General features: G+C 42.8%; 3 protein-coding genes across 3 annotated transcripts; all 3 read right to left on the bottom strand.

The window, feature by feature from the left end:
- Window positions 1-3669: 3669 nt before the first annotated feature.
- On the bottom strand, window positions 3670-5607 carry BCR41DRAFT_420288 (hypothetical protein; the record flags this gene model as incomplete). The annotated part of the gene is made up of 2 exons (XM_022029878.1): window positions 3670-5308; window positions 5402-5607. 2 exons carry the CDS (start codon window positions 5605-5607, stop codon window positions 3670-3672), a joined length of 1845 nt encoding a protein of 614 aa, XP_021883531.1.
- Window positions 5608-9057: 3450 nt separating this feature from the next.
- On the bottom strand, window positions 9058-9856 carry BCR41DRAFT_333685 (hypothetical protein; the record flags this gene model as incomplete). The annotated part of the gene is made up of 1 exon (XM_022021902.1): window positions 9058-9856. The coding sequence occupies one exon, from the start codon at window positions 9854-9856 to the stop codon at window positions 9146-9148; it is 711 nt and encodes a 236-aa protein (XP_021883530.1). The 3' UTR covers window positions 9058-9145.
- Window positions 9857-12469: 2613 nt separating this feature from the next.
- BCR41DRAFT_349028 (hypothetical protein) lies at window positions 12470-15619 on the bottom strand (the record flags this gene model as incomplete). Its single annotated transcript, XM_022023396.1, has 1 exon — window positions 12470-15619. The coding sequence occupies one exon, from the start codon at window positions 15614-15616 to the stop codon at window positions 12515-12517; it is 3102 nt and encodes a 1033-aa protein (XP_021883529.1). The 3' UTR covers window positions 12470-12514.
- Window positions 15620-16628: the final 1009 nt, after the last annotated feature.

Below are 16628 nucleotides of genomic sequence, written 5' to 3'. Positions count from 1 at the left end.
AACTTTTTGATTACATTCCGGTCAGATGAATCCTAGTAAAGCAAATCGATATTCGTTGACTTGTAAGACCCTCTGTTTAATATTTACCTGTTATTCATAATTACTCTCTATGCCAGCAGCTACTCTCTTGATGTAAGGGCCTAGAGGGTATTTTAAAAAGCCAAATACTAGCGTCGTCTTATGTAAAGCGACCTGGCCCCAGATTCCTGAACGTAGGCCTGATTATGATTTGGATTATTTGCTTTCAAAGTATCGTTTCTCAAAAGTGCTTGGTCAGCGCCTTTAGAAAATAGTGAGAAGCTGTGCTGCATAGGCGAAATATGAGCCAGCACCCATCGGTATCTTAATCTTTCTTCTCTCCATTTTCAGGTCCTCCATAATGGCAGTTTTTTTTTTTTTTTTTTTTTTTTTTTTTGATACCTTCTACTACTGTAATCGTCAGGATCCTAGGGTATTTCATTCCATAGTTTTAGTACGCGCACTATTTCATTACGTTAATTGAATCATGCTCTAAAAACCAGCTTTGTGTCTGGAACGGATAATGCGGTTCGATGTTTATAATTGGTTTTGCTTTCGAAGGAGTCAGAAGGATGAGCGTGGAGGCTGCTTTACATTTTTGTAAGTATTGATGGGTTTGCTATTTGATGGACTATTTCCGCTGAGTAATATTAGACTAGTGCCCAAACAAGCATATATAGTCCAGTCAAAGACAACTTGGTGATATCGGTGCAGCCATTATATTTTCCTGAATTCCGAACGCGTAATTTTTTTTTTTATTTTTTTATTTTTATTTTTTTTCAGCTTTTAAAAGAGTTCTCCCGAAAGCCGTCAAAAGCAGTGAGGATGATGCGGGACTAGCAACGTATTCAATGGTTTATATGTGATGAATAAACATCCTCAAGAATGGAACAAGGCGACCCTTAACCCAATTCTTACCATTAGCATGTTCTTGATCAAAATAACCCTCTATGAAAGCAACGAACAAGCATTCAAGCACTGCTTAAAAGAAGCAAAAGAACAGAAAAAATCTGTTTTCTGCCTGTAAAAAAAAAAGGGCATGAAAAACACTTCTTTTCACGTTCAGATAAAATCAACTCTTTGATACCATCTGCTGATTTTACAATCATAAATTCCTGGTTTTTAGGCCCCTCAGCGAAGCTGTGTTTTGCATTTAGTCATCTTGATGACAATGCAGAGTGTCGTGGGTTGCTCTCTGTTTTATTCTGTACTTTGCCAGTTCTGGAGAAAGTGAATATCGAGTTTGAGAAAGGAAATCTCCTAATAGTGAATGCGCTTTCATATGCAAGTGTACTGTATCTGATGATGGGGCCACATACCTTATCAAAATGCACGTTGCCAGAGTGAGGAGCTTTCAAAGCTCTTTTGGGCCCTAGCGCTTAAATGGCAGTATGTATGGATAGCTGCCAAGGATTTGTATCCACGCGGTTGGAAACCACTTGTAGAGTACTTGGGGATGGGTTTATCCTGGAGGTAAGCGTGTAGAGGATATTAAAGCATGAAATCATATATCCACAGTAAGTGTCCTAAATCATAAGCACAGTGACGTTACAGGGACAGGTCCATTGCTAGTGCATCTGAAGGACAGCATTGGTGGCCATTTTATCCCCAGTAGTCCAAATAAGTACCAGCATGATAAACACAGGCATTTATTATTCTTTTGACAAGTTAAATAAGCAAATTTCATTTTATATTTAATAGATTTAAATTAAATTGGCATAGAAAATGCTTACAGAATGGCCATTTTTTGACATAAATTTGGCCATTTTATTTTTTTTTTTATTCGTGAGCACTGTTGCAGAGATTCACATCTATTTGCGGGCAAAAAATTTCTTTTGACTGCGGATCGCTGGCACATGTTTGCTTCAACCTCGAGTATACCATCATTGATGTGCTTTGACTGTTTCATGATTACGGATATTGACGTCGTACATCTGTCTTGAAGTTACCAAAGGCCCATGCGGCCGTATTGAGGTAGGTGTAGGAAGGCAATCGCAAGTAAAAGTGACAATGGGCACTCTAAATGTCTTTTATCTCTGGTAGTCTATGGAAAGAGACCTTATCCATGATGATGACTCTCGGGATTAAGAGAGCAGTTATAGATTTTTCGGCCAAAAAAGCTTCGAAGACTTGAGCACTGAAGGCAACTAAACAGACTTCTGAAGCGGTAATGCCTTCCTGGACAACAGCAGCTACAAGGGAAACATTCTGTCCTAGTTGGGTATGACGATTTTTTATTACCCTTTTCCCTTGCGGCGCTCGACCAAAAATATACGTAAGATGTAGGTTGAAGCCCGCTTCATCAACGAACATGACCTCCTTAAAGTTGACTCCACATAATCAGATCACTCGTCCATTGGACGCGAGCAGCGACCCACTCTAGGATTTTGTAATCCTCTGCCTAATAACGCATGAGTTTGAATGATAGTCCACTTGTTTAAGAACAACTCTGAAAACGAGTGAAATGGTTTGGTGAAGACTAGCGATAGTAAGGCTAGAATTTTTTTTTCAAGTTTAGCTTGTAGCCATGATATGTGCTCTTCCTCGAAGGACTGCATGACAATTACCACTTTTTTTTTTTTTTTTTTACTTTCTTACAATGTTTTTTATTGTAGAGTACGAGGAGCCCAAAACGACGAGCAAACTTGGCGAGAGTCAATCCTTCATCAAAGACGGATCTGCTGATTTTGTGACAAAGACCGGAATCAATGCGTTGATAGCTCTTGGACGCGGCATGATGTAGTGCTGAGAAAGACAAAAAAAAAATGTGTGAAAGCGAGTCAGTAGAACGTTGCTATTATGCTGGCATGTACTAAATATAAAATGAACTTTGCTCATTAGCTTGTCAAAAGAATACAGTACAAAGCTAGGTGTAGTCCGTTCAATTAGAGACTACCATGCAGCGCGTCTTTGCGGTCATCTGTAATAAACTTTCGGCCAAAGGGCCTCACTCTTACCGATTATAGTCTCATCAATGAACTTCACTTTTTAGTCCTCTTCTGTCTAACTTTGGGCGGCCCTTGTCGAAGTGACATCCACAACAGTCTGCTCCTTTGTTAAGGCCCTGCTTTGGCTGCTACACACACTTCTAGATGTCTCTGGCATTTATATTCTCTTCGTCACTCCTTGTGTCTGATCCAACAAGCGTCCGGTCTTGTTGTGTGATTTGTAGGTCTCTTAAGATTATACTGAAGAGTATGGAGCACTCTTGATTCCTATCCTTTGAGGATGGATTGCTTCCTCATTATATTTTCTCATAGCTCCCCTTGAGGCTGATATATAGGAATTCCACAATCCCTTGGATGCTTCTCCTTGACGTTCACACGATTCTAAGGAGAGATTACAAACAGTATCTTTCTGTCCTCATAGTGCAGTTTTTTGGCCGTATTAGGCTTGCCTTTATAGAGAGCCATTACAAAAAAGGATGAACTTTCAATAAGGGGGGGGAGGAAGATTCGATATTGAAGGATCAAAAAAAAAAAAAAACGACGTCGCTATGGATGCCTAGCTGCGGCAAGTCAGCTATCTAATTCAAGTCAACCAGCACTACTTCATTGGCCAAACCAGTCAACTAAATCAGACAATGACTCCAGCCAATAATAAGCGGCCTTAACAACTTCAGAGTTCTTCGCTTACCGATTAAGGCGCCCCTCATACAGAAACCTTCAAGGCCATATTTGACTTGAGCGCCTCTGACAGCGCCAGGGCTCCTTCTTTCCCAATTGAGTTGCGACTCAGGCCCAAATTGGTCAGACTGGTGTTTGTCTTGAGTGCCTCTGACAACGCAAGAGCACCTTCATTTCCAATTGAGTTGCGACGCAAGTCCAAATCGGTCAGACTGGTGCTTGTCCTGAGTACATTTGAAAGTGCGAGAGCCTCTTCATCCCCAATCGAGCTGGATGCTAAATTCAAAGCGACCGAAGCCTCGAGTGGATTTGTAAGCAGTCGAAAATCACTAGTTTTCATCTTTCGAGGCCTCATCTCAAAGGATAACTTGTGAAGGTGTGACGATTTTACGCTTTGTAGATTGGATAGATTTTTGACATCCGGAGGAAGCACAATATGAATTGTTTTCATATTGCTAAGTTCTATGATGCCTACAAGATTTTCATATCGTGTGGATGCTGAAAGTAGTTTCCAGGTTATGCTTTCTTGAGATTCTCCAAGATCAAGTCGAAGGATTGATACACTTGATACTCTCAGTGCATTCTTCAGTGCTTCCAGATCGATCTTGGCCCAAACCCAATGGTAATCGAATGTGATATGCAACTCGTAAATATGTTTAGCTTTAGTCATGACTTGGAAGAACTCTCTAGCTGTGATCCTGGATCTCAATTCGATGACCACTTTACCGAGCTGTGGGTCATGTTTGCCTCCATTCACCCTCACAACATCTTTAAACGCTTTCTGTTCTTTCTCTTTATACGTTGAGCGATAGTGGTCGGCACAGACCCATTTGACATGGCCTGCTTCTGTCCTGGTCCTGTACAAGTTGCCAAGCTGTCTGTTTCCATCGTTGGTTTGAAGGAATGTGCTCAGTCGTCGGAGATCTGCTCCTTCAAGTCCTTCATAGTCGTCGACTGTGTAGAAGTCATTCAAGTCTGGGTTTTCCTTTTCGAGTTCGTTCAAATAGTCGATCGAATATTTTATACCGGCATCGACCAGATTTGGGGCTGGTGCCAGAGATGAGCCTGGAGATGTTCCCATCCCCAACTTGAGTCCTTGTAACAAGATGATCATGTATTTTCCATACTTTTGAAAGAACTCTGTGCTGTTCCTGATCTCATATCCTTCATGTCTGGCAAGATGGGTTTTATTCTTCTGGCTGTCCTTGCTTACCTTTTCAGAGCGATCCTCACATTCACATAGGAAATGAAGGCGAACCTTGTTCTTCAAGACATTCATTGGGTCCCATTTGGTGCTGTCAACAGGCAGAATGATAAAGAGTCGAGGGATTGGATATTCATGTAGCTCAAAGGTCTGGACAAGGATAGCATCGGCTTTCTGTTGGAGGATGGCAAGTCTGTCAAGAGCTTGATCCTGCAGTTTAATCCCCTCTAGTGTCAACTCCTTAATCTCTTCCAAGCTATGAGTGGTAAGAGATGGGTTGTAAGCTTGAATCAAGTTTGATGAAGGCAAAGAAGAATCCTGAGGAGTCAAATTCACCGAGTCTCTTGTTGTTGACAAATGAACGACGGCATTGCTGTTGTTACTACTGCTGGTCTGTGTTACTTCTGTAATAACGTCCAGGATCTTATCAGGATAGAATGCAATGCGCAAAGGTTCGATTCTAGTAGAGCAAAAAAAAAAAAAAAAAAAAGCTAAATTGGATTTCATATTCTTTCCAGAGCAATTGACAAAAGACCATGATAAAGTAACATACCTGTTGCCATTAGAATCTACAAGTAATGGAATGGGATGCCCATCCAACTTGAAACGTAATGCATCTGGAAACACGTCTCGAATGTCTTGCAAGCTCACATAGGATGACGAGCTGTCATTGTCTGCGGAAGTGTTCGCAGTAGTTCTGACACAAACTTCTTCGATGGTGCTGTTGCATCGGAATTGTTGGTATTGAGGTTCTGTCATTTCGGTGATGATTCAAGAGATGATGGCAAAATGAAGAAAAGCTATCTCATCTCACTTTTTGAAAGAGAGACACAGTCGACCACGTTTTTCTGCTTCGCCATTTGGTGCTACAAAGACGAAATAAAAAAAAGGTGCAGTACATCCGCCGCAGGTGAAGTGACCTTACTGAAATGCTCTCAGATGGTCAAAGATATGATTGAAGTAGATTAATAGAACTCGACTCATAAAAAAAGAACGCCTTGAGCTTCTGTAATACCCAAAAGATCAGCTAATTATATTACTGCAGCATGTTTACCGTTCTCTTCAATACAGAAGTTCAGACTTTTAAACCAGCAGGCCTAGGAACTGAGCAAAGGCATACACATGTGCTTCATATCTTTTATCTCTGTATTTGTTCTCCTGACCATCTTCAACCTCATTCACAACACATAATGTCTTTTCTCCTGGCAAAGAACAGTCGCGTAAAATAATGATAGTTTTTCGATGAACTCGGAACCATCTAAAAGCGCTTATTGGTGCGAATGATTTTTATATGATAGCCGCTTTGCGACAGGTATCTTGAAGACAATCCTTGATCTCTGTTCCCGTCTTTGATTTGCTCATCTCTGGTTCTCAGATTGACAGCTAGTATTGATTAATCCATTGTGGATGTTAACGGTAGGATGCTCTGCTTCCTTTCCTTAACAAAACCTTAACCAATGCTGCTGCGACTGTAATCGCGTTTACTGACGACTCAAAATGTTATGAACTGAATCCTTCCCAGTCTATTGACCTCAAATAAGTATGCCAATGTCATAATACAAGAAGCTTGCGGTTAGAGTGATGTCATCAAATGAACGGTGTGCTATTTAAACAAGCATATCACTGTTGTACTTGCTCTTAAACGCAGTTGCGATGAGTGTTGTTGGCCCACAACGATGATCATAGATACCAAAGCTCGCCCTTTACAGCCTGGACATGAGCTGTACAAATATGAAGCGGTGAAAGGCCGGTGATCCTTTGCAAATGTGTAGAGAGAAGCAAAAGGGCTTTTATAGAACTGACAACTGCTTCTATCTAATGTGGGCCTTCAATCCTTCTTGCTCTAGGTGCTCCAGAATGCATTGGACATGGACATACGCATAAACATGGGTCCTCTGCTTGGTTCGACCAACTAATATCCCTAGCAAAGTGCTATAATTTGTTCAGTTATTAAACTGCCTTGTAGTTCATCACTTAGTTGATCTCTAGATGTCAACAAAGAATCCATAGTATCTCTTGACAGTTCGATGAATTTATGACAGTTATCTTGAGGATACCTTGAGTAGTTCTGGCTCCTTTTCAAACGATTTGCCTCCTAAATAGAGTCCTCGCCAAAAAGTCATAAACAAATATATTTTTAAAATACTCGATTTGAATTAAAAGTTGGTAATCGAAAAATTCACGTAACGAAGCCATAACTTTATATATTAGATGCAGTCGCCACCAAGTCAATTCAGCTATGGTTTTGTTTAGGAATTTGCTGTTCAGATCAATTCATTCAGAACATTCAGATCATTTATTCACCTCATTCTCATTTTCAGTCTCATTTTCCCCTTCAAGTATACAACACGAAAATATCTTTCAATTCTGATACCGATAGCTACCTGCCCTCATATAATGGCCTGTGGTTTATGAAGACAGGTGATAAAGCAAAGGACCTACCGACTCTATTGGGTGCGGGGGGAAATACTTGTGTGATAGCAATTAAATTTGCAACCACAAGCATCCTCGAGGCCTCAGGATCTGGAAGAACTGGACACCCCAAAAAAGAGGCGGATCAAAATCTAAGCTCGAAAGTGATGAATATTATAGCTGAATCAAATAAGAGCGGAACTCCTAATTCGGCAGCTTTAAATGCAAACCAACTGAAGGACGACTATGATATCGACAGATCAGCAAGGTCCATCATTCGCGACCTTTGTAAAATGGGATTTTATGGGGGCAAAGGGATCCGGCAGGACTTCTTGCACGAATCCAAAGAGAATGTCGCGTTCCGTACGGCGTATCTCAAGCGCCGCCTCAAGAATCTGAGATTTGTAGACGGCAATTGGGCGCCAAGGAGGCTGGAGGTCTTCCTAGGCAAGTCTTGCTGGCACATCGACCATACGGCAGCGAGATGTTGGGCTCAAAGTGGCGGCGGCGTAGTAAACGATGTAGGAAGAAAACCAATAATGGTTATATTTGTGGCGTTCGTTGTTTACTACGATGAGGCCAATAAAGAGATCAACGGCAAATTCGTCAAGGACAGTGTATATGATTGGCCATCTAAAGGATCAAAGACTCAATCAAAAAAAGTTTGAGAACAGGAAGCTGAGCTATGTGTCGATGTGCCAGAGGAAATCAAACAAGCAGGCGTTGTAGCAACAGGTCACGATTATCATGGAAACTTCAACGCCAGTTTACTTGACAGAATCTTCAAGCGAACTTGTAAGAATCTCAATGAGATGGGACTTGGGCCTTGCCAAATCCACCTTGATGGCGCCTCATACCATTTTCACAAAAAAAAACAAAAAGCCAACCAAGAGCAACACTGTGAAAGCTATCAAAGTGGCTCGCGGGCAAAGATATTGTTATTCCAACAAGAGAATATGGAAAAGCACTGAATAAAGACGAGTTTATGGGATTGGCTAAAGCCCTTCCTGACGAGTCGTACTTTTCTATCAGTAAAATAGCCCAGGAAAACGGTGGGCATGAAACTCTCAAGACTCCACCCTACCATTGCGAGCTCCAACCTATTGAGAAGATCTGGGCCGTCGTAAAAAACATAATTGCTTCAAGGGCAAAGATGACAATGACATCCCTTTTACTGAAGAAAAAGATACTCGACTTGTTTTCCCAGATTCCGTGTAGAGCCTTCTACTCTGTATGGAAGAAGTCTGTGAAGGTTGGTATGAGGTACTATAACGAGAGGAGTCGGGCACAAGGAGAAGTGTTAGACGATGAGGTTTATCAAGAGGTCTGTGATGAAGAGGAGACTATTGAGGACCTTAGTGACATTATCATAGTCGTCAGTAGTGAGTGGGATACAGAACTCGATAGAGTAATAAACCAAGAGCGAGCTGAGGCTGTTGCCATGGAGCCTGAGATAGAGGACCTTGCTCCAGATACTGGAAACACGTTTGGTTTGATAGAGGATAGCGAGTCTGAGGACGAGCCTCTTATCAATCGAAAACGCTGTCGTAAAAATTATAACTTTGAGTTGTACGTTAAGTATTCTATTCAAATTAAAATATATTTGATTATTGGCGAGGACTCTAGCAGTCAAATGTATTGTCCAACACCCGCAAGCCTTATCATAGCTAGCTGGAAATGTAAAATCAAATGATGCCTAAAGAATTGAGAATATCGACGAGTGAGAAACAAGAGCAAACGACTTGTGGTGCTATATGAGCTTTCTATAACACAACACAGAGCTATATGTAGTCCCTTCAATGAGATCACCCATTCAGCGCATCTATTTTACGACCATTTGTATAAAGCTTTTGGCTAAAGGTCCTCAGAGTTCTTTGCAAATCGATTAAGGCGCTTCCCATACAAGAACATTCAAGGTCATGTTTTTCTTGGACGCTTCTGAGAGCGCCAGAGCTCCTTCTTTCCCAATTGAGTTGTAACTCAAGTTCCAATTGATCAGACTGGTGTTTGTCTGGAGTGCCTCTGACAGCGCCAGAGCTCCTTCATTCCCAATTGAGTTGTGACTCAAGTCCAGATTGGTCTTTGTTTTGAATGCCTCTGATAGTGCCAGAGCGCCTTCTTTCCCAATTGAGTTGTGACTCAAGTCCAAATTGGTCAGACTGATGTTTGTTTTGAGTGCCTCTGACAGTGCCAGAGCTCCTTCATTTCCAATTGAATTGTCCCTCAAGTCCAAATTGATCAGACTGGTGTTTGACTTGAGTGCCTCTGACAGTGCCAGAGCTCCTTCATCCCCAATTGAGTTGTTGTACAAGTTCAAATTGGTCAGACTGGTGTTTGTCTTGAGTGCCTCTGACAGCGCTAGAGCTCCTTCCTTCCCAATTGAGTTGTTCCATAAGATCAATTTAGTCAAGGCCGTGTTTGTCTTGAGTGCCTCTGACAGTGCCAGAGCTCCTTCATTCCCAATTGAGTTGTAACTCAAGTCCAAATTGGTCAGACTGGTGTTAGTCTTGAGTGCCTCTGACAGTGCCAGAGCCTCTTTATCTCCAATCGAGTTGGATGCTAAATCCAAAATGACCAAAGCCTCGAGCGAATTCATAAGCAGTCGGAAATCACTAGCTCTCATCCTTTGAGGTCTCATCCCAAAGGATAACTTGTGAAGGTGTGATGATTTTGCGCTTTGTAGATTGGATAGATTTTTGACATCCGGAGGAAGTACAACATGAATCACTTTCATGTTGTTAAGTTCTATGATGCCTACAAGCTTTTCATGTCGTGTGAATCCTGAAAGCACTTTCCTGGTTATGCTTTCTTGGGATCGTCCAAGATCAAGTCGAAGGATCGATACACTCGATACTCTCAGTGCATTCTTCAGTGCTTCCAAATCACTCTTGGTCCACTCCCAGTAGTGGAATGTAATATCCAACTCGTAAATATGTTTAGCTCTGGTCAAGGCTTCGAAGAACTCTCTAGCTGTGATCCTGGATAGCAACTGAATGACCACTTTACCGAGCTGTGAGTCATATTTGCCCCAATTCATCGCCACAACATCTTCAAACGCTTTCTGTTCTTTCTCTTTATACGTCGAGCGATAGTGATCGACACAAACCCATTTGACATGGCCTGCTTCTGTCCTGGTCCTGTACAAATTGCCAAGCTGTCTGTTTTCATCATTGGTTTGAAGGAATGTGCTCAGTCGTCGGAGATCTGCTCCTTCAAGTCCTTCATAGTCATCCATTGTGTTAAAGCCACTCAAGCCTGGGTTTTCCTTTGTGAGTTCGTTCAAATAGTCGAGCGAATATTTTATACCGGCATCGACCAGATTTGGGGCTGGTGTCAGAGATGAGCCTGGAGTTGTTCCCATTCCCAACTTGAGTCCTTGTAACAAGATGATCATGTATTTCCCATACTTTTGAAAGAACTCTGTGCTGTTCCTGATCTCATATCCTTCATGTCTGGCAAGATGGGTTTTGTTCTTCTGGCTGTCCTTGCTTGCCTTTTCAGAGCGATCCTCACATTCACATAGGAAATGAAGGCGAACCTTGTTCTTCAAGACATTCATTGGGTCCCATTTGGTGCTGTCAACAGGCAGAATGATAAAGAGTCGAGGGATTGGATATTCATGAAGCTCAAAGGTCTGGACAAGGATAGCATCAGCTTTCTGTTGGAGGATGGCAAGTCTGTCAAGAGCTTGATGCTGTAGTTTAACTGTTTCTGATTGCATTTTAAGGGTTTCTAGTACCAACTCCTTAATCTCTTCCAAGCTGTGAGTGGTAAGAGATGGGTTGTAAGCTTGAACCAAGTTTGATGAAGACAAAGAAGGATCCTGAGAGACTAAATTCACCGAGTCTCTCGATGTTGGCAAATGGACGACAGCGCTGCTACTACTGTTGCTTTCGCTGTTGATGTTGCTGGACTGCGGTACTTCTGTGAAGACATCCAGAATCTTGTCAGGATAGAACGCAATGCGCAGAGGCTGGATCCTATCAGAAAAAAAGACGTGTCAAATTGGGTTCTGTTTATTTTCAGGGCGATTGACAGAGGCGCCATAATAAAATAACTTACCAGTTGCCGTTAAGGTCTGCAAGGAATGGAACAGGATACTCATCAAATTTGAACCGGAACGCACCTGGAAACACTTGTCGAATGTCTTGCAAAGTCACCCAGCACGACAAGTCGCCATTGCTTGTGGATATGGGGGCAGTTCTGGCACAGACTTTCTCAATGATGTTGTTGCATCGGAATTGTTGGTATTGAAATTCTGTCATTTCGGTAGTGATTCAAGAGAAGAAGAAAAGATGAAGAAAAGAAAAAAAGTTGGCTCATTTCTCTATTTGTAAGTAAAGGATGCCGGTTGGTCCATTATTTTTCGGCTTTGCCTCTTGAAGTGGCAGGGCTGAAAAAACAATTGTTTGTTGCATGAATTCAATGGCTGTGTTTCATTCCAGAGTGCTGTAATTTTATCATTAATGAAGTCCAATGATACAATTGGGAGTGATGAGTATAAAAGTCAAGTCAACCTATAAAAAAGCGCGCATTGAGCCTTCGAAATGAACAGCACGGCCACATCAGCGCACCACACTTGAGTGATCAATGAACCTGTGTATCTTTGCCATTTACTAATTGTGAGTCGTCTTGAGCACATGCCCACTTAGGGATATCAAAAGAAGCAAGACCTCAGAAATGAAGATTAAGTGTTCTCAACCTGTGATCGGCAATGGATCGCCTGTCTTTATCCCTGGCAAAGAACAGCGTGACAGAAACAATGCTGCTGAACTCCTCGGAAGATTCCTTTCTGTTTCCATCTTTATTTCTGTAATTTAGTCAAATAAGGAGAGGAATGTCATAATGGGGCTCGCCCATCTCAAAAAGTTGACATTGACTGGCGACCCGGTGTAATAGACAAAGGCATTGGGCATTGTATATATATATATACCTTTTGTTGCCATGTGTTAATGGACAATGTTTTAAATCTTAAAAAAAAAAAAAGCTCATTTAAAATGTTCGGAGGATATTTTGATTTTTTACTTTTTATTTTTTATTTGGTCATCAGGGGTAAAATAACCTGGAACAACTTTTTCTTTTTTTTTTTTACTCTCTCTGGCTAGTGTACAAGGAACGATGGAAATGATATTAAAAATACATGTAGAGTATATAAATGATATAAAATAAACAGTAATAAAATAAAAAACAGTAAAAACAAAAGAGTAGGCAAAAGGAATAATTTTTTTTTTTTTTTCCTATTTTTCCCTTTCCTTTACAGAGAGAACCCAACAATGAAAGCTGTGATGGCGATGGCAAGGACGAACGATCCAATCGACCAGATCAAATTAATACGTCTCCATCGAAGATCGAGTTCATATCGAAGCACTTTACGGTCGTATTCCAATCGTTGTGCCAACATCATGGCAGAACACCCCATGTCTTCTTCCTCAATCGCCCCTGCAATAGACCAAGGACCTCGGGTTTCGAACAATCGATCTTGTCCCATCGATCGAGCACGCGACTGTGCTGCCGCTGCTGCCACAGCAGTGGGTGAAGGGATCGGAACATGAATTGTACTAACATTCGTCAGATCCAAAGAATGAAGTGGATGTTGATGTTGATGTTGATGTTGATGTTGATGGTATCGGGGCCTCAAATAATCGTCACTCACATTGGATCCATCTTCAGAGATCCTGACAATCTGTAATGTAGCGATCGTCGAATCTTTGTTGTTGGGGTTTGTAGAGACACTCGTCTTGATGGATGCAATCGTCGCTCCAACCGTCCGAAGTTGTTTTTGTAACCATTGAATCACCGGATGATCTCGTAGGTCTCCCACATCGGTCTCTGTATCAGAATCATCGTCAGCCATCCCTCGAAGACCAAGACCAGCTTCCAAGTCTCCATCATTCCTTCTTCCAGGTCCTACGCCTGCACCTGTTCCTTCAATAGAAATAGTCGTACTCCTAGCTGCTGCTGCTACAGCCTCTGCTTCCGCTCGAGCTCGAGCTCTGACCCGTGCCTCCATATCGGCCTCCATTTCTGCTTCCCGAGCCAGTTCAGCTGCTGATCGCTTCTCATCTGGATGCTCAATACTTGGATAAGCAGAACCAATCCACCACATGAATGGGAGCAGGTGGCCCAACAAGAAGAAGATGGGCCCCAACACGATCGCCCCATCATGATCTCTAAACACCCAGTATCGTGGCTCCTTCTCACGATGAGTTCGTGGCAAGGGTTTCTGATCCCGCAGTCCTGTTGTTGTTGGTGAAGTACTGTCACTATTACCACCATTGTTGTAACGAACTTGATAGGGCCAAGGATCTACACTGGTGCGGTTAGTCCGGATCCGACCTGTGATTTCCTCCAAAACAATCTCAAGGTCCTGACTGGTATGTGTGCTGCTAGGCGTATTAGGATGGATTTCACCAGGAAATAGCTCACGGATATAGGGTGTTGCTCTCTGTTGTACACGGATGACCAATGGCAGATGTGAATCCGCCAGAGGGCTACTGCTGCTTGGCATCAACCCTCTTGGGTAAATAGGTGTAGTTGAAGGTGGCACAACAGTTGTTGTCGATGTAAAAATAGTGCCACTTGAACTACGTCGACCTTCATGTACGCCTACTCCTGCTCCTGCTGATGCTGCTGTACCTGACAGGACAGACGATGTATTGATAAAGGACTCTGAGGTGGGTGAGGTTGGACTAGTGGAACCTGAGGTCGATAAGGGTTGACTCTCCTCTGCATGATGCTGATTGTTAAAAGTGCAGTGATGGCTCAGCAGACTAAAGTTGTTGATGGGTATGTGCTGATTACGAATATTAAGATTATGATTATGGTTATAGGGATGATTATGAAAGCTTCGGCCTGTGCGGGAGCTCTTCTTGACCACCAACAGATCCACATCCGATGGCAGGCGATGCGTACCTAATGGCTGTGCTCGTCTTTTGTTGTTATTGCTGTGAGTGGTGTTGTTATTACCATTGTTGTCGCTGGTATTGTTATGGCTGGTCGAAGCTGAGGATGATAGCCCCAAGGCTGAGGTGCAGGGCGAAGGTTGAGTGGAGGGAGGTGCCAAATCTGAATCCTCATTGTTGTTCTGCTGGGGTTGTGCGGTGGAACAGCGAGAGATATCGGTCGAGGGTATATACTGAAGTGAGGTCGAAGGAGAAGGCACCGGAGGCCCATCTCGTGCACAACTGCTGTTATTGATCATACTCAAGGCTGGTCCAAAAGTAGGTGTCTTGAAAGGTGTTGGGGCCACTACCAAAGGCTCCTTATTCTTCAAAGGAACCCGACCTCTAGATGGAGGTGGAGGCAACGAGCCTGGAAAGTAGGTGGCGATGAGCGTACGAGGACTCTTTGGTGGGATTGGAGGAAGTGAAGGCAAGGAGGTCTGTTGAGGGAGAGGGGGCACTTGATTACTCTCTGCTGCTGTAGAGATTGAGGTTGGGGTGGTGTGGGCCCTTTTACGACCTTCAAAATCCCTCCTCTTTCTTCGTCCACTATTGGAACGCTCTGCACGCTGTCGATGATGGCCTGTGCTTTGGGAGGTTGAAGGAGGGTTGTCATTGTCCTGATGGGTATCAAAGGTATCGCCGATATCTGTGCCTCGACGACTTTTACGCGGTCTAGATTTCGATCGTGGCCGTGACCCTGAACGATGGCGACGTGTGGAGGTGGGCTGTTGTGGGAGTGAGGGAGGTGTTGGGTATTTGAGCAAGTTGGCGGTGAGTTGATATTCAAGGCTGGAGGGAGAAATGGTGACGAGGGGTCGGTCCATGGTCTCTACTGTTCCTGTTGCTGTGTTGGAAGTGGAGGTGGATGGGGGGAGTGTTGTGAGGGATCGTTCTTGAGCTGTGGCAGCTCTTTGGCGCGTCTTTTTAATGATGGGGACGATGTTTTGAAGAGAAGGACCCAAGGAGCGAAAAGGCGATAATGAGGAGGATGTTGTTGTTGTTGTTGTTGTTGTTGTCCCTGTAGGGGTGAGATTATTATTGTTGTTGTTGTTGTTGTTGTTGGGGAGGGGAAGGCTGACAGGGGTAGGGTCTGAAGAGGACATATTTGTGGTGACAGGAGTGATGGGCGAGGTAGGGGTAGCGGGCAAGGATGTTGAAGTGCTGTTGAAATGAATAGTAACGCCTTCTTGTGAAGAAGAAAAAGTTTCATGAAAGAGTGAGGACGCTACGGAGGAGGGATTGGAAGAAGGAGGAGTGATGGTGGAGAGGAAGGACGATCTATTCCCGAGCAGGTCCTGGGCAGCCTGTTGACGACGTGCCTCCAGGTAGAGTTGACCCTCGCGGTCTCTGTCCATGAGATGGCGCTCCATGCTGGTGCGAGGTTCTACTTCCATGGCTGCACCCATTGGCATCCGTCACATAAATAATTTTTTTTTTTTTTTTTTTTTTCTATTGCTCTATCTCTTGAGAACTATTTTTGTCTCTTTGGTTCTTTCTCTAATTCTCTCACTTTCTCTCTCACTTTTTTTTTTTTTTTTTTTTTTTTTTTTAATGATGTCTGCAGATGCAGATATTAAAAAAAGTTCTATTTGTTGCTTGCAGCTGTAGTTATTTGTAGTAGAGAGAGGGAAGTGGATGGAAGTGGATGATATAAATTGAGGGAAATGATTGACGAGAGCGAAGTGAGCGAAGAGAGAAAGAGCGCGAAAAAAAAAAGAAAAAAAAAAAAAAAAAAAAGAGTGGGCGTACAAAAATGAGAGAGGAAAATAGAGAGAGAGAGCGAGAGAGAGAGAGAGAGAGAGAGAGAGAGAGAGAGAGAGAGAGAGAGAGAGAGAGAGAGAGAGAGAGCGAGAGAGAGAGAGAGAGAGAGAGAGAGAGAGAGAGAGAGAGAGAGAGAGAGAGAGAGAGAGAGAGAGAGGTGAAGATATTGGCTGGTTGATTGGTTGGTTGCTTGGTTGTTTGCCTAGCCCTGTGGGTATTAAATGCAATGGTTGCGATGGTGCAATGGTGCAATGCGATGGTATGTGTGATTGATATAAAATGAAATGTGATATGGAATCTATAGAGATACGTGAAAAGAAAAAAAGTCCTGCTATGAGTTGTTCATGAGAATAAGAGTGAGAATGAATAGGATGGAATGGAATGAATGAAGAGATGGTGGTGATGAATGAAAGAAGAAAAAAAGCCGTTTGTATGGGTATGGTTGAAGAAAGTTGGCTGTTACTGTTTTGAATAAAGTAAAGAGTAATAAAGGGGGAAAGAGAGAAAAGAGAGAAAAGAGAGAAAAGGGAAACAGAGCGAAGAGGGACAAGAGTGAATGAAAATGCTGTATTACAACCCCGGTTTACAGAAAGAGCTATGGTGATCTCCTTACCCACCTCTCTCTTTTTTTGTTGGTTCCCCTGCTCTGCCTGTTTGTTTGTC

This window comes from Lobosporangium transversale (assembly GCF_002105155.1).
Source record: "Lobosporangium transversale strain NRRL 3116 chromosome Unknown BCR41scaffold_9, whole genome shotgun sequence".
In the NCBI taxonomy this organism is placed as follows: domain Eukaryota; kingdom Fungi; phylum Mortierellomycota; class Mortierellomycetes; order Mortierellales; family Mortierellaceae; genus Lobosporangium; species Lobosporangium transversale.
Note: the sequence above shows the minus strand (reverse complement) of the source record. Positions and strands in the feature narration are given on the sequence as shown.